This window comes from Magallana gigas, chromosome 5 (genome assembly GCF_963853765.1).
Source record: "Magallana gigas chromosome 5, xbMagGiga1.1, whole genome shotgun sequence".
NCBI classification, from domain to species: domain Eukaryota; kingdom Metazoa; phylum Mollusca; class Bivalvia; order Ostreida; family Ostreidae; genus Magallana; species Magallana gigas.
The window spans coordinates 50578409-50604789 of record NC_088857.1 but is presented as its reverse complement, the minus strand read 5'-3'; the positions used below and the strand labels follow the sequence as shown (position 1 = coordinate 50604789).

The window sequence follows — 26381 nt, the reverse complement described above, 5'->3', positions numbered from 1 at the left end:
CTTTTTAAATTCAATGATGGACAGCATCCTTTGTAAAACTTGTACACTTCACGTAGATCCGCTCTTTTTGCATATATGTTTCTATGTGCAGCGAAAGCTCATGTCTTGGCAATTACAAAGTTCAAATTCATTCTGGTTCAAATTTCGGATTTTTTAGACTTATTTTTGCTGATAATTAATTAATCACTTAATTAACAATAATAATTTTAAAAGTAGTATAGATATATCTGTTTTTATTGAGGGATTTTAAAGCAAAGTCATTAGATCATCGGAATGTACAATTGTATATACTAGAACATGTTTGAACCATTTGTGTAAAAAAAATCTACAAAAACGTTTTGTAAGATTAAATCTTCCTTCTCGGTTTTGTATACGAATTGATTTTTTATACGAGATGACCTGTGTACGAGATGGTCAGTGTATTTAGACTTAACTTGACACCGCTCGTGTTGCTTCCCTAACACGCCACCTGGTGTTCATTTTTGTGCGTCCGCTTGTTTTATGTTGGGTTCGTTTTGCATTTATGTATGTTGGTTTTACGTTTTGTTTGTTGATTTGTATAAAGACACCTTTGAGTAATTTTATGTATATTTATATTGCAAAGAAGACTGTTGGTTTTGCATTTATGGTCATTGATGATATTGTTTTTGATTGTTGAATTTAAACTTCTATTGCTTTTGTAAAAATGTGTTTTTAACACTGTGCCGGATAATTATGCCAGTGCCAAGGTGGCATTTTTGCACCCGCTTAAGATGCAGTTTCGGAAAAATCCATGTATACCAAATGATAGACCATTGTCTAGAGAGAATATTACCACTTTTGTTTTTAGTGTGTTTCACCTGACAGGTGAGATATTCACTTTTAAAAATTAATATCCTATCGGAAAATGATAATTCCCATAGGAGAATTAACTCTCCTACAGGAAATATTGACAATCCTATAGGATTTTTTAAAAGTCCTGTAGGAATTATATTTCCTATAGGAGAATGGTAATTCCTGTAGGAATTTGATTCAGACATGTAGTTTTCCTACAGGATATTAAGTTTTCCTATCGGATTTTATCAAATCCTATCGGAATTGAAATTCCTATAGGAAGTTCTTGTATTCCGATAGAAAATTTCAAATTACCTATAGGAATATTGATTTTCCTATGGGAAAAATTATTTTCCTATAGGAATTTATTTTTGAAAGGTAAATATCTTACCTGACAGGTGAGATACACTGATAACAAAGGTGCTTGTTAACTCTTTAAGCAATGGTCTATCATATGGCATATTTGAATTTTTCGATATATGCAGCTTAAGCGGGTGCAAAAATGCCACCTTGGCACTGGCATAATTATCCGGCACAGTGTTTATTTGCCCTTTCCGTTGTCCATACACAGACACCTGAATTTTTATTAATCAGTCGCTTAATAAGTCAAATATCTAAAAATTCAGCTGATGGCTATTGAGCCTCGGGACGAAATTCAAAGTTTGAAAGAAGTTTAGTTGAAAGCATTATCAATGCATTGGATTTAAACTTTTGTAGTAAGGGTATAGTGAGAAATATTATATTTGAACTCTGTTTAGTTCTTCTGTTAACACTTCTCGATGTGTCGTAACAAAATGCAATTGTAATTTTTCCAGTCAGAGCTTTTCTGAAAAACAAAACAATGTATCGCATGAAAATTTATATTAATTATATATCAATTATTATAAAATCATGAATTAAAAATATTTATATTTATCTAAAATATGAATATAAAAAAGTATATTTCATCTTGTGGCTTGTTTCTTGTGATATGTAGAATATCAGAATACCAATTATTCTTACCATCCACCAAGCGATAAATAACGGGTTACTTTGTTTTAGGAACCGGGTTAGATGCATTGTGCCTTTTGTCATTCCAGTTTTTTTTTAATATCTTAGTTTTTAAAAGATTAACCGGTCCTTGTTAAAATTCACAATTTCATTAAAGATATATTGACATTTGAAAAAGATGTAAATGCAAATAAATTGATTTTCTAGAAAATATATACACCTAAAAGCGGTGAGAATGTAAACCCATTTTCACATCGAATAGTCACGCCGCTTATTGGGGAGCAGTTAGGTTGCATTTTGTTGTTGTTGGCAATCTTGTGTTTTACAGGGTTTATATGGACGGTATATTTGAAGCTTAACTTTACATTTTTGATTTAAATTTGATATTTGTGGATGCAGCTTAATAAAAAGGAAAAGTGACAAGACCACAAACACCACGCTCCCATTACAATGAAATGCTACACATAATGAATGACATGGTGTGCATCAAATAACACACACTAACATTAAATAAACCAGAAAAACTCCTAGAAAAATCATCACTTCAAATTCCTGCATTTCTGCAAATCTTAATGTTTTATTAATTTTATCAAAAAGAATGATTTAAGATATTCTTTTCAGTGGAGTAAGAGAAGTACTGACAAACTGTTAAGCAATATAATTAATATTAGGCATTGTTTTAAGTTTAATTTCTGTAAACATGCAGATTTAAACATTGTGTCATATTTAATTACAAACTGATTATATGATCTAGAGGAAGTTGTGGTTACAAACAACTACCGCTAGTATTTTTGAAAAATAATTCTTGTAACCTGTTGTGTGGGGCTTAATTACGCTTTTCATACAATACCTGTAAACCCCTTATTCTGATCAATGGCTTGGTTATAATGTGCATTACCACAAGCAAATTCTAAAATATTTTTCAATAAATAAAAATATAATTCCCTGTCATGTCGTTTCAAAAATGCTAATAAATACTTCAATTTTTCATAAATTATATCCCTATTCCGGCTCCATAACACCTTGTAGCCTGCTGATTGTGAGTTGGCAGGAACTCTGAAGCTATTTTAAGGTTGAGATTTCTTTGTTGAAGATAACTTCTGCGCAGTAAGTCACATTTCTTTAACTACCACTTAGCTTTCATACAAATTTGAAGATCGAATGCGCTTTGCTCCTTTATTTAGTTTAACCCCCTCCCTCTCCAGTTCTTTGACATTCTTGTCAGAGTTATTCTAATTTCTCGTTAATTGCAAGGGTTTGAAATCTGTCTCCATATTTTAGCAATGTCAAACAACTAATAAGCTAAGCATTCAAGCTAACACATCATGCTGGAATATTTTTATCTTCTATAGCTTTAATTTGTGTTTTATACTTTATAAATCTTTCTGAGCATTCACGATTACCCATATTATACCGGTCTTTACCTGTCTCGTGAGTATTTGCAGTACCTAGTTCGATATAATGATCCCTATTTGTCTTGTTAATATTAAAACATCTTTAATTTCCAATCTTTACATAGCACCTTCAATAAATTATAGTAAGCCATTATTTGGATGGCAGTTTCAAATAAACAAGCAAGAAACAAAGCTCAGAATTCTTTGTTATGACGTAAACATGGTTTGTGTCAGCTCTTTATTTGTACATGTTAATATTATGGGGCGCTCTCTCCCGTACATGACTAATTCTGGGCCAACCGTGAGCGTATTCTCTTGTTGTTGGACCCAACTTCGTGAAACCTCCAACAAACCAACAAGCTACTTAGTTTTCAAACTTGTATGTAGACTTTACATGACATATACTTTTACGTGAGTTTGGTATGCATCAGCACCGAAGGTCTGATTCCAACTGACTATAAATTACAATTCAAAATTATATATATTGATCAATGGAATAACACGGCTTGGGGTATAATGCTGACGATGGACCCTCCATTTTAGAGGGTCCAGAGTGGAGGGGGTGGAGATTGGTGTGTCAATCTTAATTAATCAAGTCCGTTTGATCTGTCATTCCAATTATGTTATCAGAAACAGAATGGACCACAAAATTGTTTTATTTATATGACTTTTAAACACAGGCACATAAAACTCCCCTCCCCTAATTCAAATTTGCTCATTATATACAATGAATATCATGAAAAAAAAAATGGAGTTTATATCTGTGTAATTGTTGGAATTAATAATGACAGTCAATGGATAATGTTCTTTTAGATCTATTAATTTATTAACATTTGTTATTCAAGGAAAAAAAATAAATCTCTCAACATTGAGGTTAAGATTGACACACCAAGCTCCACCCCCTCCACTTTGGACCCTCCAAAGTGGAGGGTCCATCGTCAGCATTTTACCCCAAGCCGGAATAACACAATGAAGGATTAACATAATAAGTACAGATGTAAGTAATCAATTATCAAACAGCTTTGAGTAACTCGGGACATTTTAACAGCATGTACATAAATGGATTAATTTAAGTGTCAATTAACATAAACAGATGTCAATTGAACGATTAGCTGTCGTTCACTGATTGTGCCTCAATATATATATTTAAGAGGATACAATGCAACTTCATTTGCATGGTACTTTTTTGACACCCAATGTCTAATCTTTTTTATCCTTGGCAAGAACATTATATAAGTAAATTGTGCATCCATTATCTAACGCTGATGAACCTTTTTGTCAGACATGCTTGTCCTAGAATTTAAACCCAAACAATTCGAAGCCAGCTTTCGAAACCGGAATTAAACAGATATGATGCCGCACTTCTGACTCACTTGTAGGCTACCAAATTCCTTTCTCTCTCGCGATGAGATCTTGTCGTGACAGTTTTGCAGACTTGAGGCACATCTAATTCAGTGATAAGAGTGTTAGAGTGTTTGGATCGGGCGAAATTTGTTTTTAATTGCTTTTGGTGTGCTGCTGAAGCTTATAAAGTAAACGGAAGAAAACGTAGAATATTTTATGTAGTCATTCATTCTATAGGAAGACTTTGGATTAAAGTAACTTGTTCTAGTTCTATATTCAGCTCACACAAAACCTGCTTCCGTCAATTAAAGGAGCTTAATTTATTGTTTAATTAAACATATCTGAACACATTTTATTTATTTTAATAGTATCAGTTTGTGATTATACACTGTGACTCGACCCAGCATGTTTTCCTTTAAATATGTACAAAACTGCTAAACAGAACACTCTTGATGTACGTTCAGTATGCAAAAAAAACAAACTGTACTGTATCTAAGAGATTGTGCAGATACAGAATGGTTTATCTTAAGCGCTGAGGGAAATATTTTTTTGTCAACCCATTTATCCATACATATAATATATAAGCATTTTCAAGAGAAACACCTTATTAATTTTGCTCTACTTTGAGCTTTGTTGCTACAAGTATTTTAACCAATTCAAGTTCCTGAATCAAAAATATTCCAACGAGTTCGAGTTCATTTGCAATGAAATAGAACAAAAGATTGCGTTAGAGGTCGTTTATTCAATGAACCAAATTTGTATACTTTAAATTGAACACCATAAATAATAGAACAAGCAAAAATCATTGAATAAATGACAAATTTATTTGCAAAGGTGGGGTTCAAAACCGCCAACTCACAATAATTCAAATACTCAAATAAAAGTAAGAATAAAATTTGAATTCATATAATGTGCGTGCATATGTAAAGGGGCGAAGGAGGGTGGGTAAGACAAAGTTTTTGGAAAAATTTACGTCCAGCAGCAAAATCAGAAAAATAAGCATGAAAGAATTTACATCTGCCTGGTTCTGATAAAACATTAATTTATTACCACATATGATCGGATGCTGGACGTGTTCATTGATCTATTATGTTGAACAATCTCGAAACCTAACCCCCAGTGAACCTGCTGTGTACAAATTAAATACAATACCATCTGTAACATGACAAAGTATTTTGACCATGGTTGTTAATGAATCCCCCTTACATGCACACAATCATTATTTTACAAGCTTGACTTACAAAGAGATATTAATAAAACACACACAAGTATATTATTACCTCCAGCCCCTGAATGTTTTGTACAGTTTTTTGCATATTTATCTCGTAAAGGGTTTTCATCAAGTTTTGAGTGCAAGTCTGAATTAAAGGTATAGATAATGGATGTCACTAAGAATTTTTTATGGTTAAGATGTAGGAGGGCATGAAGAGATTATCACGGAAGAAAGACTCAATACTTACAATTACACCTTCCATACTCTCCTACCTTCACTTGTACCAATTTATACGATTCTCCTCTTTTTACAATTGATACAAATGAATTTTCATGGGGAGGGGGGGGGGGTCTGGACCCCTCACTCCCACCCCTTCTCTAAATCTGTGCACACGATGATGTTCATGTAGGCACACAGAAGCAAATCTAAAACCGGCAACCGCCACGGGGATGGGGCATAATTTAATTTTCAATTTTGTTTGTAATAATTATATAGACCATTATACTTTCTATGACATAAAATGTTAAGATTATTGATTAACTGAAAATTCAATGCAAACAGTTCTACCCCATATTGCACATAAAGTGCTGCTCATGTCACGATGTGTATTATCACATGAAAATTATAAATTTTAATTGTATTACCGGAGCTTGCATATAGCCTTCATTTTTAATTAAACTGGTACAAAACAGTGTTATTTAGGGGCAAACACATGGTGCGGGTATTACTGTCTAATGACAGCATCTAGTTTAAATTGAAAACAATAAATAAAACAAGACAAAATCATTGAATAAATGACAAATTAATTTGCAAAGGGGGGAGGGGGGTTCAAAACCGCCAACCTACAATTATTCAAATACTCAAATAAAAGTAAGAACAAAATTTGACTATCATATAATGTTCGTGCATATGTAAAGGGGTGAAGGAGGGTGGGTAAGACAAAGTTCATAGAAAGATGTATGTCCAACAGCAAAATCAGAAGAAATTAACATCTGCAAGGTTTTGATAAGACACTAATTTATTACCACATATGATTGGATGTTGGACATGTAAATTGATCCATTATGTTGAACAATCTCGAATCCCAACCCCCAGTGACCCTGCTGTGTACAAATTAAATACAATACCATCTGTAACATGACAAAGTATTTTGACCATGGTTGTTAATGAATCCCCCTTACATGCACACAATCATTATTTTACAAACTTGACTTACAAAGAGATATCAATAAAACATGCACAAGTATATACAAGTATATTATTACCTCCAGCCCCTGAACGTTTTGTACAGTTTATTGCATATTTATCTCGTAAAGGGTTTCATCAAGTTTTGAGTGCAAGTCTAAATTAAAGGTATAGCTAATGGATGTCACTAAAAACATTTATGGTTAAGATGTAGGAGGGCATGAAGAGATTATCAGGGAAAAAAGATTCATTACTTCCAATTACACCTTCCATACTGTCCTACCTTCACTTGTACCGATTTATACGATTCTCCTCCTTTTAAGCCACATACTTGTGGATATGATATTTTTGGGGTGTTTACGAGTTGAAAAATTGACAGTTGCACGGAAATAATGTAGCTAACATTATTTATTGGTCAGATATTAGGTTTTCCAAAGATAATTCTAAAAAGTTTGTAACTATAAGGCATTCCAATAATAACCAGTATGGCACTGGAATCACCATTTACATAGAGAAATCAAGCAGTAACGATTGCCCAAATAGATACTAAACATTTATGTTAGAATTTTTTGCTGTGAGACTCCAAGTCAGCAGTTCATTGTTTTGCTTCTTTAATGGTAGTCCATTAACCAGATATCAATTTACAGCAGTTTTGACTATATATCTATTAATATTCTAGGACTTCATAGTATTCTATATTATAAGGTTTACTCCTTCAGAATAGGGACTGCTATCACAGCCTACCAGCAATGATGTGACCCAGATTCTATTAGGTAGACAGGGAGATAGAAATCTTAAATTTTCAAGTCTTATATTCGTTGCCCTATAAAAGAAATAAACTGTTACTCTTTCTGATTTCAGAGTCTACCATTTGATCATTTGATGTGTGTAGGGTCCTTCATAATGAAACATGCCTTTTAGGCGGTCCTACTTTAGAAAGAAGGAGTTGACTTGAGATTGAAAAAGAATAGCCATAGGTGGTAGTCATTACAAATTTATAATTTTTCTACTCCAGAATGAAACCTAATTAACTAAATGCATATATGAGACTCCTCATGGGTTACATGCTACTCAGGTGACCGTTAAGGCCAATTGGCCTCTTGTTGATTTTAGAGTTTCTTTGTTTTCAGCTGACTTACATTTAGAATTGATAACAAGTGTGGCTGTGTGGATTTTTTTTCGTGCGGCTCTACATTCGTGCTTAAACCACGGTTTATTGCGTCTTACATGTTTAGTATGGTATTGTGGCATATTTCTTCCCCCTATATGCAAGATAAATTATGTGTTGACAAATAAGTCGCATGTCAACATAGATAAGTTGCATGTCGACATTATTAATTCGCATGTCAACAAAAATGTATTTGCATGTTAACATAATTAACTCGCATGTTCACATAAATAAGTCGCATGTCAAGATAAATAAGTCGCATGTTGTCATCATTATGTTGCATCTATGATGTCAGAGTACGGCATTAATCAGTCATTTTATCCATTTAAAAATCTGGTTCTCTTCAAAGATTTGTAACTAGCATGTGCACATTAGTATCTTGCATGTCAATTATTATGCATGTCAATTATCTTGCATGTTTACATAATTTTCTTGCATGTTGAGATAATTTATCTTGCATGGGAGGGGGGGGCACAAATTTGCCCCCATAGTATGTGAATAAATGACACCAAATGTTTCTTTAGCAGCGTTTGAAAAAAAACAATACAAACATCACTCGTTATATAAGAAATATTGTTTTGATTGAAGTTTTCCACTGACTGTTTCATTTAAGATGTGTTCATAAGAATTGATAGCCGTGAAAAACTTGTGAGCGAACAGTTATATCAGTATTATAAGATCTTCACAATATTAAGTTGCGTTAAAAAATCATGCAAACTTAGATTTTTTTTTACAATATTGATAAGATCCTATTCTTATTCAATAAAACATTCAGTGGAAGAAAATCTACTACATTCAAGGAACCTATAAACGATTCCACTCACAAAATCCTCAAAGTATCCTTATAAGCTCAAATGAAGTGCTTTTTTAACATCTATATCATTTTTTTCCCTTAGTGATAAAGTGATGGTGCGATGACGATAAAGTGATGGCGCGACAATGCAATGACAATGGTGCGATGGCACAATAAAGCGATATCTCATGTTTATACATCCAATAACACGTGGATCTTTATGTCATTGTGGCCTTATCAAATTTATTTACACGGACCCTCAACATGCGTTATTTATTATACCCAAGTAAAACCTATTACAAAAAAATGTCTTCCTCCATCCCCTCCTCTTTGTGCTACGTGCCTGCCACTTTAATATGATGAACATTTAAAGCTGCTTGGTCCGATTTTATATACGTTTTTTGTACAACTTTAGTATTGATTTTTCTAAATAATATACATGTAGTAAGCAAAAATTTTCAACTAAGTGCTTGAAAATAAAACATTTTGTTCTATTTGCATCTTGCCATGACATTTGAATAAAATTGTCTTCAAGTCTTTTCTGAATGATTGATAGACAAATACGACTGTTTAAATTACTGTTCCACATGTAGCCAAGTCCCAAATTATATAACTGGGCCCGGCTTTTCGAAAGTTGGTTAAAGTTAACATGGTGTTAAGGAAGGAGTCTTCTCGTTACCAAACATATTTCTTATAATAAGAAATTTATGAAATTTTGAGACAGTCAAACGGATCATATTACCAAATGATTCTATCAGTTTTATCAAATTTGACCTTTTCGTTTTGCATAAAGGTCAGGTCAAGGTCACTACCTTTTTCCTCAACGTAAAGGATGATAAAAATAAGTGTGGATCTTTGTAGTTCTGTAGACATTTGTTTAAGATTTGAATATTCTATTCTTCAATGAAATGATAGAATATCAGAATGTCTATCAGCTTATACTACTAAATCGGAGTAAATATTTATACTAAAATTGATATTGCTTAGCCCGCATTTCCTCTAATTTTCTTAAATTTTGAAGAAATTTTTATTATTTTTTTATGCTTCAAATAATAAAATATTTATGATTTTTATGTAAAATGAAGACTTTATAAAAAGATATAAATTGACAGAAAAGCTAATATATTGACCGTTTTATAAGAGAGAAAAACTGATTTTAGTGATTTTTTCACAAAAATCATTGTATAGAATGGGCGCTTTAAAAAACCTATAAAAATGTAGTTTGATAGGCAAATCATATTTTAAAAACATATTCTGAAACCCAAGTATCATATCATTAGTTTACATTAGTGAAAAAAATCCAACATTAATGTTATTGTTTTTAAAATGCTAAATCAGACTCATTAATCTGCAGCAATTCTGAATTGCGCAACATGTGATATTTTTCTACGCCAATATTACGCCAAAAATATAGTCCCTGTTAGATTGTAAACTTTGATTACTTTTTCTATGCCAAGTTGTGTGATGATAAAAAAGAAAGAAAAATATTCTATTTTAATTTCCTTTCATCTTGATTTAATGAACAATTAATCAATTTTACGTTTGACAAGTCGAAAACCAGAAAAGACTCCTTCCTTAAGGATAACGACGTGTTAAATCCTAATCAAGTGATTAGCTAACGCAGTGGTTAAATTCTGTTGATCAAAAGCAATTTAACACATTGGTTAGCTAACACCGTGTTAACTGAGTTAACCACTTGGTAATCACTTGGTTACCCATAATTCATTTCTACTCCCTATATATGAAGAAAAAAGATTTTGCTTACGAATGTCAATAAGTTGGAATTTAGTAAAATATTATTCATATTTTTATATGTTGAAACATCTATATCATTTCCAGAGTTCCATCCTATATAGAATGCAATTTTCCAAATCCTTTCTTTTCTTGATGTCTATATAACACCGTTAAAGTACAATGTAATAGCTTCAAAAAACCATTATAAATTCCTTTCAATGTGTAAATTAATTAGGTACATGTATCATAAAATAGAGTTCAAAGGCTCAACAAATTTTCTAATTAATTTATAGGGTTTAACTTACACTAACATTCTATGAAAAGACATTTTGTCTTGGAATAAGAAAGCTTATGCAATTTTGAGAAAAAGTATACCGCATATTGCCAATTTCATTGAGGTTTGAGAAATATATGGTCATTTAATTGAACCCGCCATTTCCACTTTATACTCTATTTAACATAGATTCATATGGTTCTTCTTCAGCAAAACATCTTTACTTAATCTTTAAGAGGTCAATTATTGTTCAACCTCTTTTAATAGGAAACCTTATTTAATACTGCATGTAATTACATGATATTATCATTATAGAAGCACCACATCACTTAGAAATACCCTTGCATGCATACCCTCCTCCTATGAATTGATTTTCATAAAAAGCAGTGGTTTGAAATCTTTCACCTTATATTATGAAACTTGTGGCGATTTGCTAGTGTCAATTCTCACACATATTTGAAAACATGTATCACTATCACTAAAAATTGATCTCTTTTGGAAATTGGATGAATTGTAGCATTTTAGAGACAAACAAACACGGCGTCCTGCATGTGATTTCTTGTTTAAATTTATTAAAAAGCAAGCTTAACAATCATATCTAATAAAAATCTTATTTATTCTGGTTTAATTCTACCCCCTTTCCAACCATGATAAAAAAAAAATAAGACCTACCAGTGTGATGCCTGCCTTTTATTAAAATAAAATTCAAACACACCCGGGTAGCTGGAGACGGATAAGAAATCCAAGAAAAATGTTCAAATTTTACATGTTTTTCTATTTAATGCATAAATACAATACAAAGATAAAAATATGGTTGCTTCTTGTTCATTTCAAAAGTAGTTATTATAGCAGATGTTATTTTAATTCATGTAAAATGTACATTTTCATATCCTACATTTAATTTAAATTGAAACAATTGGAAGAAATGGGTGATTTTTCACCAATGTAAATATATGTGTAAAATTTCACCTTTGGACAGGAAGGACCTGAAAACTTGGATTTTTTTTTTTACAGTTTGTATTCAATGATACCTGCATTTGTCTCTACGTAAACTTAATTTGAAAGAAAAATATGCGCCTTAAATAAAAGGGTAATTATATCAGATGCTTACTAGTATTAATGCATATTTTATACAAAGACATTATAGACAAAAACATACAAAATAAATGTATTAAATATTTAATCTAATATGGGTAATTAAAGACAACAATTTGTCATTAAAAACACAATATAACATTTACACCTAAAAGCTGTGAAAAACTGAGTCATCTATATGTAAATTCTGTGTATACTTAATGTTTATTTATTCGGTATTTCATATTTGGATGAAAATCTCAATTATATTATAAAAGTACAAATATAAAGTAATCAACATACTGTTTTACATGAGAGAGAGAGAGAGAGAGAGAGAGAGAGAGAGAGAGAGAGAGAGAGAGAGAGAGAGAGAGAGAGAGAGAGAGAGAGAGAGAGAGAATGCAAAGGTTTACATTCGCATTGTTTTACATAATTTAATAATTATAATTTCCAGTTTATGGTACTTTAAGCAATTTCATAATAAAAACATGTAAGACATGTTAATAGGAGAGAGAGAGAGAGAGAGAGAGAGAGAGAGAGAGAGAGAGAGAGAGAGAGAGAGAGAGAGAGAGAGAGAGAGAGAGAGAGAGAGAGAGAGAGAGAGAGAGAGAGAGAGAGATTTTTTGTTGGCTATGGTGTATTATAAATTAGGATGTAGACATTAGATTAAATGTCACAATAATTGTTCTCCTTGACTCTTGGGGCATGGTGTTTGAGGCTTAGAGGTTGGTTGTTGTCAAATACTCATCTTTCTCAGTCTCTCCAAGTCCTCTTCAAATAAACAATGCAGGCATGCAGTTAATTCCTGTATCATGCAAATCTGTGAATTAAAAAGGATAAAATGTATACAAAAAGATAACAATTGTGAAATAAAGACAAATATAGTCATAGTTTGGGACTAAACTTCATATTCACCTAAATTCTTAACAGTTCTGGTTACAAAATTTGTTAAAACTGGACACAGAAAATATGTACCGATTTATGTATACATGTATGTACCCTGTTGTATGCATTTGAGTCTAATATGAGTTACATGCATATACATGTAAAGATGATGATTTTGGTTTAGCAAAGCATTTCACATCCAGATGACATTAAACTCTTAATAATTCAGTAATTGAGACTAATCAGGTTTGTCGATTGAGAGTACAGTAAATGTAATAATACTTCCCATGAAATTTTCAGTTAATGTTAATATATTTAGTCTTAAAGCATATAAATGCTCTGTTATAAATTGTTTGTGAAATACCATGATAATTGAAAATACCCAACCTTCAGTGAAAAAAAAAGAAATAGAACCACACCTTATGCAAATAAAAGAACCTCTCAGTTTCATTTACTTCTGATCTTGGTATGCATGTTTGATTAAATTTCTCCTTGGCTGCAGTTTGTGGGCCTCATGAGATAAGGCTTTGGAAGAATTAGGTACCAAGCACAGCAAGTGTCACCCAGCAGAACATTCCATGTTCTCCTTCTTCCAAATCTTTATATAGATAATTTTTAAAATGTATTTAAAATACAAAACAACAGATTTTTTTAACATCATAAAGATATATACTTAAAACATGTCAGAAATGCATTTATTAATAATGTAAAATACATTTGAAATAGATACACTTCAAATAATATGTGCATCATGATTGGGATCTGCCCAGTGAAAAGAAATAAATAAGGTCAAATTTAGATATCGCAAATTTAATTAAATCAATATACATGTAACTATATGGAGTTTAAAAAATTAAATGCTTGAAAAATTTAAAATGCAGTTATTCTTTAAAAAAGTAATTTAAAAAAGGAAGATATAATATGAAATACATGTACATAAAAATCATACCAATATTGCTCCAATCAGATATAATTTTAATATCTTTTCATTGCTTGACTGTGCATAACATTTATTTAGACTATAGACGTTTTAGAAATAATTTTGATCCACCACTTTCATTTTGTCAAAACGGAGATAAATCTTTATATGCAGTATTAACATCGAAAAAAATTATGCTAACAAGTTCACTCAATATTCATTTATCAGGGAGCTGATAATTCTTTTCTCATTAATGTTTCAAAAATTCAAGGAAAAAATTGTACAATGTTTTTGTACTTATAGTACCCATTTTACTAATAATTTTGGAAATTTTTGTTAAATGTCTTATGTGACAACAATATAATCAACGTGAAGGTCAAATAAAGAAAAAAAGTACCTTTTACTGCTGTCAACAATACAGCCTCCTCAAATGAAGGGATCCTTCAACATTATGAAGTATGAACCATGTGCAAAATCCTTCTTCCATAATTATATTACACAGCTACTGCACCTTTTCATGTCAAGCCGGTTGCTTTTCCGTATCTTATATCATATGTAAGATTTTTTAAACTTTAAAATTTCTGGGAAATGCTTCTTATACCAATGTTTTGAGTTGAAGTGTCAAAATCATTACACTGGCGGCCATATCTAATCACTGTGTTAACTCTTAATCAAGGTACTGGCTTTGATAATTTTGTTTTTTGTTTTCACAAATACAATAGGACCAGTCATAAGCAGCTCTTAATATACAATTTTCTGTCTGCAATAATTTAAACCAGAACTCGATATATACGAATAAGATATAAGGGTAGACGCCCAGTCTCGAAATATAACATAGTTGTATTTGTAGTTTTACGAACACCAAGCACAAAGCGTAAAAACTCAAGGTAGACCTTTTTAATAATATTTTCTTGTCCCTTGTGGGAGCTCCAAACTTCACATCCATAATTTAAAATGCTACACACATAAGTATCAAAAATAGAAAACAAAGTACAATGGTTTAAATAAAGCTGATTAATTGTTGATTTGAGAGCAAACATGGCTTTAAAGCTTGTGCCGCTAATTGTTTTTGAGTGGTAAAAAATTTACCATTATAATTGAACACAACACCTAGATAAACAAACTGCTCCACAACTTCTAAATTTTCACCGTTATAAAGCCATTTTTCGGTTGTGCGGAAATTCCCACCATTTCTAAAAATAACCACTTTAGTTTTAGATACATTTACATCAAGGTTCCATTCATTTGTATAAAACTGTAAAATATTCAACATGCTCTGTAGCTTATTAATTAAGTTCAGAAAACAATACCATGTCATCTGCATACTTAAGAAGATAAAGACTTAATAATTGCTGGTCAGTAGGGGCAGTACCTTCTTTTATTAATTCATTTCAAAAGACCAACATGATTTTCGAAGAAGTTAGAAATACGACCAGAAGATTTAACACACTTTTTAATTCTGGAATACATTGAACGAATTACTGCAAGTGACTTTCCCTGTATACCGTAATATTTTGATTTTCTGTACAATTTCTCCCTATTGATAGAGTTCTTCTTATAATCAACAAAACAACTATAAATCTGTTTTTTAGTTTGAAGCGCTTGTTAAACCAGACAATGAAGTGCAAAAATTTTCTCTGTAATACCTAACATAGGTTGAAAACCGAACTGTGCATCTGTGACAAAACTATTAGAAGATGCCCATAATAGAAGTGTAAGATTCAATATTGAGGTAAACAATTTACAAAAACCGCTGATAAGACTTATATACTTATATTATAAGGATAATTGTTGGGGTCAACTGGGTCACTCTTTTTAAAAACAGGAACAATAACTGCATCTGACCATTGTGTAGGAAAATAAAGGATAATATACGATTAAAAATACTATGTACATATGGCATAAGTATACCCTTGAATTCTATAAAATATTCATTCAAAATATAATCAAGACCATGCGATTTGTCTCTTTTAAGATTGTCTTAAAGACTATAGCATCCGATATTTCTTTATCAGAAATTTCGATGTCTAATTCTTCAAACACGGTAGGTCCGGTGTCCGGTGTCTAGGTCCCTTTAAGTAAGGAAAGTAATTGTAATAATAAAAAATTTTGACTTTCAGTTTTTCAAATCAAAAATTGTGTTCAAAATTGCAAAAAAGATTTTTTTTTATAATGCACTACTTGTGTCAATCACATGATGAGTTTCATAAATGCTAAGGGTCTATAATTAGTGTAAATGAGATTTATATACATGTATTTCATGTACAGACTATCTATTTTTCATATGTAATTATTTTTAGGAATTTTTCTAAAAGAGTGAATTTGCTAAAATTTGCTTAAAGAACGAGTTATGGATGAATAAATACCAGCATACAAAGTGAAAGACAGAAATGCAAAAGATCATTACTATTTTATAAATATAACTGAATAATGATTGCATTTACTTATTATTACTTAACCAAATTTAAGATGTATAATATTAGTGGTCGATATGGTACTCTTGGCTTTCCGTTTGATATCATAAGTTGACATAATTCTTGAATGTTAATGATATAAATTTAAGTTTAATCGTTAAGGAAAAAAGAGAAGAATGTTAAGGACAAACACATCATCATTCAAAATTTGACATTTTAATATAGTGACCAAGTATACAACTTTGTTTCAACATAAGTAGATATTGTATCATTAATTTGACTATATAAGTTATAATAATTATTGTTAACTGTTCATGATTAACATTTTCACAAACACCCCATCTCATCATGAAACGACAGAATATTAGACTTATTATAATTACAGGGAATATTTATGTTTATTTTGTTCCTTTATTTGTTTATCATATAACACACCCTTGAATTCGATATGTTGACAAAATTCTGGACGGGTTGCATTGAAAGTTTGCTTGCTTCGAGAAGAGATTGCGATTCATGCAGTTTCTGTTAAATTTGGTCCGGAATAGTTAAAAAAATACATGAGTTTGAGTTTTTATAGTGTATTATAATAGGATGTATGATCCTGTCCACAATGTAGATTAAATAATTGAACACACACACACATACACACACACACACACACACACACACACACACACACACACACACACACACACACACACACACTTCCTGTATTGGATTTGGTTACATCCACCTGAAATGTGAGCGTTAAGAGATTTATTCCAATGAAATTAAGAGAGAGAATACAAAATGAGAATGTACATGTAGCTTGTGCCTTGATGCCTTGACGTCAAAGACAGAAATCCTTCTGTTGACAACATCCTTACACCAATAATGTAAAAAAAATCAGTTTGTTTTTTATAACTGTGTTATAGTACATGTTTTGTTTAATAATTGAATGTGACCTTAAAAAACAAACATTTTGGACATTAAAGTCTAAGACTACTGGGCACAATAACTTATGATGTGATATTGCATCTAGAGAAATATGAAGTAAAATGCAGAAACGATTTTTTTTAAATGCGCCTTAATTTCAGTTTTTGTACCTAAAATGGAATTTACTCATCGAAGAAAAACTGATAAATGTAACTGAATTAGCAGCGGAAGAAAGGGAGAGAAGTCAGGAGAAAAACACTATTTCCGGGAATTTTCTCTTCCCATCGTCTCTTAATTGCCATAATCTTGTCATAAGCCGTCCTCAATTATTGTCCTGCATACGACTACTTACAGAAACTGCAGACCGAACAATTACACATATAACGTAAATTTTTAAAAACGTTTAATCATAATATATGTTTTCATAAAATCATTTTAATTGATCTACTAGATAAAAAACAAGGTTTAGGTTTTATGACTTATTTTAGTGTTGCAGTGACTAATAGTGTACTGCTCGTGATTTTTAAAAATATAGCGTAAAATAACAGAAGATAGTTTCTATATATTTAAACGAAATAAATTACTCTCTCTCTCTCTCTCTCTCTCTCTTTTCTCAGAAATATCTAACTTTTCTTGTTTTCATTTTCTTTTATATTTACAGATATTAAACAGCGGTAGAATGGTTACATTGTTTATTGGACTTCTTTTTATAAAAGGTATTTAAACAAGATTCAATACCATAATAGATACAAACTCAATTAAATGTGTTCGTTTAATTGGTTATCTTTGAGACAATGTTAAAATATTCGCTAAAATAGTGCTTCAATCTAACTTAATACTCGTTAAAATAATGATCTTAACTGCTTTATAAAGAAATTTCATTACGAAAGATTTTTTAATCAAATTTATCTAATAATATCATTTTATGAAAGGAAAGATGATCATGCCAATGAGATTTCCCAAAGTTGAAATATGATAAAGAGGTAGATTCTTGGAATACCAATAATTGAATAACGAAATTCAAGTACACACACTTTTGAGGATTGTAGTAACATTAAAAATGATTAATTGTAGTTTGCTTCTCACTAACTAACTACTAAGAATCTTATATAATAATATATATATATATATATATATATATATATATATATATATATATATATATATATATATATATATATATATATATATATATATATATATATATATATATATATGTGTGTGTATATATATATATATATATATATATATATATATATGTGTATATATATATATATATATATATATATATATATATATATATATATATATATATATATATATATATATATATATATATATATATATATATATATATATAAGTCTCATGGACATATGGTAGTAGGAACTGTATATGTATATTCTCATTTAGTTTAGTTTAATTTTTCAGGAATCTTTTCTCTGTTTATCACAGCACCACCTGAAATAAACGTCTCACTTGGATCAAACTCTATTTTGCTAGTAATACTTCATAAAAGGGATTGTGAATTTATTCTTTACAAAAAACAAAATACAGTACATGTACATTACATGTACGTATTGGTCAAAGATTTAAACTTATTGTAAATGTTTCATTCTTTTAACGTCATTTAAAGTAATGACGATTTTATTCTTTAGGAATCTTTTCTCTGACTATCACAACACCACCTGAAATAAACGTCTCCCTTGGATCAAACTCATCTATTGTGTTGAACTGTACATTTGAGCTTGACGTCAATGAAGGCATCAGATATGTGTACTGGGGAAAGAAACTGCACGGCACTGATTACAATAAGTTGGTAGAATTTTTTTATAAGAATGCCCTGTATAAAGAACATGGGTTGAGTTTGGAAAAGCGATCGAATCTTCATAGTTTCAGTGATATTTCACAAAGCGCCATACTGAACATCACTGATGTAAGATGTGAAGATGTCGGACAATATCAATGTGAAGTAGAATTCTCGGTAGGTTCAAAAGGAAAAAAAGACCGGAAATACACAGATGTGTACATACAAGGTATACACTTTTAAATATCTTGCATATCGTCCATGCGGTGTTTATCATTATTATTTCTGAAATAAAGTTTCCTCTACGAGGGTTGTTAGACAAGTTTGCGGACAAAGTAATTTACGGAAATGTTATTGTATACATTGTAGGATGACGTATGTTTTATTAAATGACTATCAATTGAAAATAAGTATTCCAAAAAATCATATGTTCTCAATATTTTAAAAGAAAAAAAAGACAGCGATTTGTACTTTGTATGAATTGGATTTACGGAGCACCATTTTATATTTCCACGACGTCAGCCCCCGGGGCCATAAAAGTTAGACGAGCTAACTTTTGATCTCAGTCTCACTTTTACAGAAAGAATATATGGTGGAAAAATGTTTAGGGTCCCGGACCCAGGTGACTTCAAACAACTGAGAGGCAAACATATCACTCTTTTTCAAAGTAAACACCTTACACATCTTTCAGGTCCACACACTTTTACGACATTTAAACAATTCACAAAATGCACCTTTATACCATTTTTTACAAGATTTTGTATAATGTCTTTTGTGGGATATCGTAGGTCATTTAGATCCGGAATCTCTATCCAAAGTTCTGATAAAGCAAAATCCATAGGTGCAAGATCCGGGTGGCATGTGTGTAGGGGTGCTAAAAATATCTGTTCTTCCATCTTTAAACCTCTGATTCCAACTGTAAACCTTTGTTCTATCAAAATAGGTGTCCACTGACGTTAACATTTTTGACTCAATATTCAAGTGTTGTCCATATTCGGCGATAAAACATTTAAAATTCTTCAATTTAATTGAAACTTTCACAAACTGACCTTCGTAATTAATTGAAACGTTATACGACATATCATGCATTTTTATGCACTTAAACGGTACTCTTTTTTGGTAGAAATTTACAAAATGCGTACAAAAAACAGAAACATAAAAAACTGACATGCTCCGTGAAGCATATGTTATCATGATGATTAAGCTGTATATTTTTATGGTGCATTGAACAAAACTAAATCTTTACACATCTCTTAGTAAGTACGCCAAGTTTGAATATGAAAGGTTTCGCTGGTGTCATGCGAATAGTCTGTTCACAATCGCACTTGTCCGCGAAATTTTCTTACAATCCTCTGAAACATTACATCTACGTTAGTTGATGAAAATTGACTTTTATTAAACTCAATTGTTAAAAGCGGTACAAAAGTTATATAATTTTTTATGCAGTACTGTACAAGAACAGAGACAATCAGGAATAAAATTAATAACTACAAAAGATTTTCATGAATAACTATAGGTGGAAATTTACACTTTCTAAAACGCGAAATCGATAATGATTTCTTATTTTTTCATTTTTAACCATTCGCTTATCAATATTACAAATGTTGCCCTAAACCGACGACAAATTGTACAAAATAACAACATAATCTAGAACAGTGTGTTGACGTAAGCAACGCAGTTTTGTACAATATTTTTTATCCAATTAAATAGCACGTTCAAACTTAAAATAAATAGTAGTAGTTATAAAGAAATGTAAAATTATTACTTTCATAAAGCAGTGTTTGAATTGAAGTAATCCTGGATAAAATGGATAATTAAGGCTCCGATCTGCTGGCACCCTATAGTGATCTGACTGTCTGTCCGTCTGTCCGTCCGTAATCACTTGTCCGTAGCATAACTTCTCTCCCCTTTGCCCAATCTGGCTCATACTTCACACACAGATTGCCTTTGAGTAAAGGGTGTGCAGTGACCTTGAAACATGTTTCTATGTCTAATGTTAGGGTCATAGCAAAATTATAGATAAAATCCTTGTCCGGAGCATAACTTTTCTCCCATTGGTCCAATCTAGCTTATACTTCTCAAGATCATGTCGATCCATGCAGAATTCCTTTTTCAGAACTTACTTTCCACTTAGCCCTATTTGGCTCATACTTCACATAAACGGAGTTTATGAATAACGGATGTGTAGTGACCTTATACGAATTTTCAAGGTCAAATGTAAAGACCATAGCAAAATTATACGAAAAATCCTTGTCCGGGTTTTTATTAATTCTTATCTTAAGACAGTGTTTTAATATATCCTTTGATACGGAATAATTGTTTATAATTTTACGTGAATTTGTTTGCATTTAGCTTATATTGTGCAAAACTAGAGAGCAAAACAAACCTAAATAACAGAATAGGCAATTAAAAAAATTATACATGTATAGTGTGTTTCGCATTTGATTAACTATACAATTTCCTTGTTTTTTTTAAATCATTCGAAGTTGATTCACTTTAAGTGAATGAATGTTGTTCATGATTTAAAGCAAATGCAGAGAGACCAACAACATTCTCAGTTCACCCCAATAACAGCCTGGAGGAACATGAAATTCTGAATATTGTGTGTGTAGCAGTTGTCGGAAGTCCTTACGGATCGCTGGCCATATGGGAACAAAATGTCTCATCAAATACTTTGACACTTCTGAAAAACACATCAAAAGTGTATATTGATACTGACAACTGTACATCTGTTGCAAATCTTACCATGACATATAAAGTCAGCAGACATAACAATGGAGCCAAGTTCATGTGTTCATCAAGAAATAAATTCACTAAAGAACCAGCCCCAGCCGCAGAGTTTGGTCCTATAGAAGTTCTCTGTAAGTCCTAAAGCATTAATCTTCAATGGTCCGTCTTATTAAGTAATCATTAAACCTAAAAAAAAATAGTATAAAGGTGTTTGAGTTTTTTACACTTTAAGGTGTAGCTAGTTGAAATGAATTACAGAATTCCAGCTTAAAGGAAAATAATTAATTGCATGCTCCTCGAAATTTCTTGATGTCTATCAACAGATTTTTTTGAGTTTTTGCATGAAAAGAAAAAACAGATACATGTAGTTATTTGAAAAGAATAGGAAATTTTAGCTGATAAGAAAAAAAAAACCTGTTGCATACTGCTTGAAATTGATTGAGCTCTATTGAAAGAGAAGAATGAGTATTGGTATAATGATTGATGCAAGGTCTTTAATTATCTTTACAATATTTTTCAAATTCACTGATTGAAGAAATCGACAGTTTTCAATCAAACAGTAAAGTGAATCTCATATGCTTGTATTATCATAACCTATTCGTCTTTTCTTATTCAAGCGTAAGTTCATCTACCTTAAACTTTGTACCGTCTTTTAAGTTAGTCCATCCATAACTATCATATTTTATATCTAATAAAGTGCAAGATTGATTAGTTAAATCTTAACGGGATTTTAAGGTAATTATCAAATTATAAAGATTTGAAATTAAATGAAAAATTGAATCTTAACAATTTAGCATACATTGAAATTAACGTTGAAGTATGAAGTCGGGGAAAATGCATTTTTGAATATATTTTTAGCACAAGTAATTTTCTCATATTTCCCTTTGGTAAAAGTTGCAAAAGCTTTCCATTTCTTCGAATATGCTAGAATAATTCATAATTTACCATACATATTTTCAGAAAATGATTTTCTTTTAATTTTTCCAAAGGGCAGACGACTTTATTCAAAAGTTTTAAGTGCAAAAGGTTCATTTAATTGAATACATACATACCCCCGAGTTGGGTTTAAATCAGCCTCATAATAACTTTAAAATATGTATTTGATGTCGTTAAAATCAAACAAAATTGTTAAAATCGCTTTAGTTATGGATGGACTTCCTTAAACAACTCATGCGGTAGTTTATACATTTTTTTGTGTTCTGAAAAGAGTAGAAACATGGAGATATGTAACATAAATCGGAACAAAAGCTAACATCTTTATTTATTTTTTGACAGATGGTCCATCAAATACAAGAATTAATTCTTTCGATTTAAACGCACCACTATTCATTAAAGACTCTGTAATTCTTGAATGTATTTCTGACGGCAACCCGAATCCGATATATGCATGGAAATTTAATCACTCGAGTATTGGAAACAATTCAAAGTTCAACATATCTGCAGATAAATCCAAGTTATCATTCACCGTTACGAACATCTACGACAGTGGTTTATACCAGTGTGTGGCATTTAGTTACATGAAAGGGAATATGTTCAACAGCTCATCCAATGTCACCATAACTGTCCAAGAACGACAGGAAGAGGAGACTGCGATGGAAATAGAAAAAACGTGTTTAGAAAACCCTTGTTTATTAATACAAAAGTGTCTTATGAGAAATGGAAGCTCATTTTGTTCCATAAATATTTGGGCTGTAGTTGCAATTGTATTTATTTCCCTTGCATTGATTTTGGGCACCACAACTATTAGTTTGATTTTTGCAAGAAGAACGCAGAAGAAAAACACTGTTAGTAGTACAGAGGAAGTGGACATGGGGTAAGTAAGTAAGCTATGAGGACAATAGCTAGTTTTTGTCCCCAGTGAAAGGAACCATTTCAGTATCCCGATAATACTTCCATATTGAAAGATTGACCGTCCGCATATATGCTTGTTAGTACATGTAGCTCTCACCCAGCTAAACGGGAGAGGGTCATAGTAGAATATATGGGCAGTGGTTTATGACGAGAGACGGATACCAGCTTGCTAAAAGAACTTAATATGCTTTGCTTGCTTGCTCTCTCTCTCTCTCTCTCTCTCTCTCTCTCTCTCTCTCTCTCTCTCTCTCTCTCTCTTATTAATTATAAAAACAAATCCAGAGTTGGTTTTTACGATCTGCAAACAAGCAGGTAAAAGAATTACTGTCCACTTTTTATAAAAGCGACTTCTTTCAAGCTTGTTTTGTTTAAATGAAGAAATGTTGATTTGACACCGTAAAACTGCTTTGAATCCTAAATTACTACAGTCATTTCATGCATATCTTTTACAATTTTATGCAATGCTATAATATGCTATTCAAATGATATGGTATGAGACTTTATTTCAATGCTATGAGATCTGTATGCTATGCTATGCTATGAGAAATTGAAATGAAAGTCTTAATGATATTGTGTGCTTTGCTTTGCTATGGTATGTTATACTATGAGATTTGAATAAAAAATCCCTCCTTATACAGGGGAGTAGTTTGAAACATTTCAAAGTAAAATGATTAGAAGCTAAAATTTATCACTTATCTGCAATATGAACATTCAGTCTTTTTAATAAAAGCATTTCAACCGAGTTGAAAGCATGCTGTATGCTATGGTATGGTATGGTATGATATGACGAATGATAATCTCTGAGATTGTATGCTATGGTATATGTATGAGATTCCAATGTTATGATATGAGATTTCAATGCAATGCTATGTTGTCTATTTTAAAAGATATGCTTATACTGACTGTACATGTAAAAGTTCATTGAACATATGGGGAAATTATGTCTAATTTTAAAATAAGATTTAATCTTAAAGGATTTTCATATTTTATATTAAACAGAGGTTATCTTTCCCCTGTGGGACATGCGGATAGATCAAACTATGCATCTCTTGGTCAGGAAACTGTCCATGAATACTCTACGATGCAGAACAGGGACTTGTTTAGCCATGGATCAAACTATGAAGTTCTTGGACAAAATACTGTGCATGTGTACTCTACGATGCAGAACAGAGATCCGAATTAAAGGAAATTGATCGTTATATCCATTTTTAACTCAAGAAAGTTCATTCATAGGAATTCTTACAAGATGGGATGCACGTCGACATACTTAAGAGAGTTACAACCTTCAGTGTATTCTTTGCAAGTTTTAAAACGCATATTAAGCATATTTTCTTCTTTACAGGAGACTTTATTTTCAAGAACAATTATAACTCTTTCAGGAAAAAGGAATCTTTCTTTAAGTATTATGAGGTGATAATTTCGGTCGGGGCGTGGTCAAATTCAATAAAGCTCGAAGGGCTTAATGATAGATTTGACCACGCTCCGACCGATATTATCACCTCATAATATTTAAAGAATAATTCCTTGTTACCAATATTTATATAAAATTATATTTTATATTTTCATGAAGCACATGCTATGTATTACTACACGGCGCATTCAATACCGTGTCTTGGTTATGCTGTAAGATACGCCCATTTTGTATCACTTATAATTTATAAAGTTAATGGGTTTTGAGGTTCAAAATTGATTCGTAAAGTTATCATAGACAATGACAGCTGAAAATGTAAATAATACTCGATGTAGAAAATACATTACATCGTTCCCCTTACAAAATATTATACTTTCCACAGACATTAGATTGTAGATAAAGATTCATCATCATGAACTGTAACACAAAGTACGATTTTGTTATTTGATATTATGTGGAAATAGGTGATTTTAGGGGTTTTTTTTAATAAAAATAACTGTAAGGTACAATTTTTAAAAACAACATTATATCTTATGTTGCATATAGAATTTATAAATTTTAAATGTTATATAGATTTGCAATGAAAATAAGACTTTTCAAAGTCTTAGAGAGTAATTAAAGATTTATTTAATAAGATATATGAATTACATTACAATGTACATAAAATCATTGAAATATACAACAAAACTTAAAAGCTTAGGAAATATATTGTGATTACTGTTATATACCCTTGACCCTTAGAGTCTGCCTATGCGTATATGTGCTACAATCGGAGACCACGTGATGCACTGTATGTAAATGTATTTGTCTACCGGGTTAGCCAGGGTATTACATGTGCGTTTACTCATATCTCTATCTATTGCTTACGTCGCCTTATTTTAACTTATAGATGTACTTAATAAAGATATTTAACAGTTTTTGCTATTTTTTTTCACCAGTATTCTTTTGCCTATATATTACACACAAACATGAAAAATCAACTTTTTGATTTTTAGAAAACTAATTAGAAAAAGAGACCAAATATATTCATATGCAGCATTTATATAAAAATTAAAGAATTACACCGTATCGCGGAGTGAGGTTAACACAACGGCTAATACGGGTAACATGCGCAGGGGTTGGCTAGTAGTTCGACATCAGATGTAGTATTTGGCTGCGCATCTATATCTACTGATATATCATTGGTGCCCTGTGTCGTCTTAAAACGCAATGTCTAATTTCTTCAAGTCCACCCCTGCACATGCGTTTGGAATGTTAAGTGTGTATCATTACAGAGGTGCTCGAATGAAAGTTAAGATCACGAGACTTCCCTGAGATTTGTTCAGATCCTTTGAAATTTCGAGCGGAAGTTAAAGTGTTCGGATAAAATTCTCAAAATAAGTAGGTACTAGTCGTTTTTCATATCATATCCTACTTCGATTTATGTAAGAACATGAAAATATATAGAGAATATTACATACCCTTTTCCA

General features: G+C 31.4%; 1 protein-coding gene across 1 annotated transcript; it reads left to right on the top strand.

The window, feature by feature from the left end:
* The first annotated feature begins 2688 nt into the window (after nt 1-2688).
* LOC136275906 (protogenin B-like) lies at nt 2689-25829 on the top strand. The gene is made up of 6 exons (XM_066086210.1): nt 2689-2910; nt 17777-17831; nt 18772-19149; nt 21449-21781; nt 22926-23463; nt 24501-25829. Exons 2-6 carry the CDS (start codon nt 17795-17797, stop codon nt 24682-24684), a joined length of 1470 nt encoding a protein of 489 aa, XP_065942282.1. The 5' UTR covers nt 2689-2910; nt 17777-17794; the 3' UTR covers nt 24685-25829.
* The last annotated feature ends 552 nt before the right edge of the window (nt 25830-26381 follow it).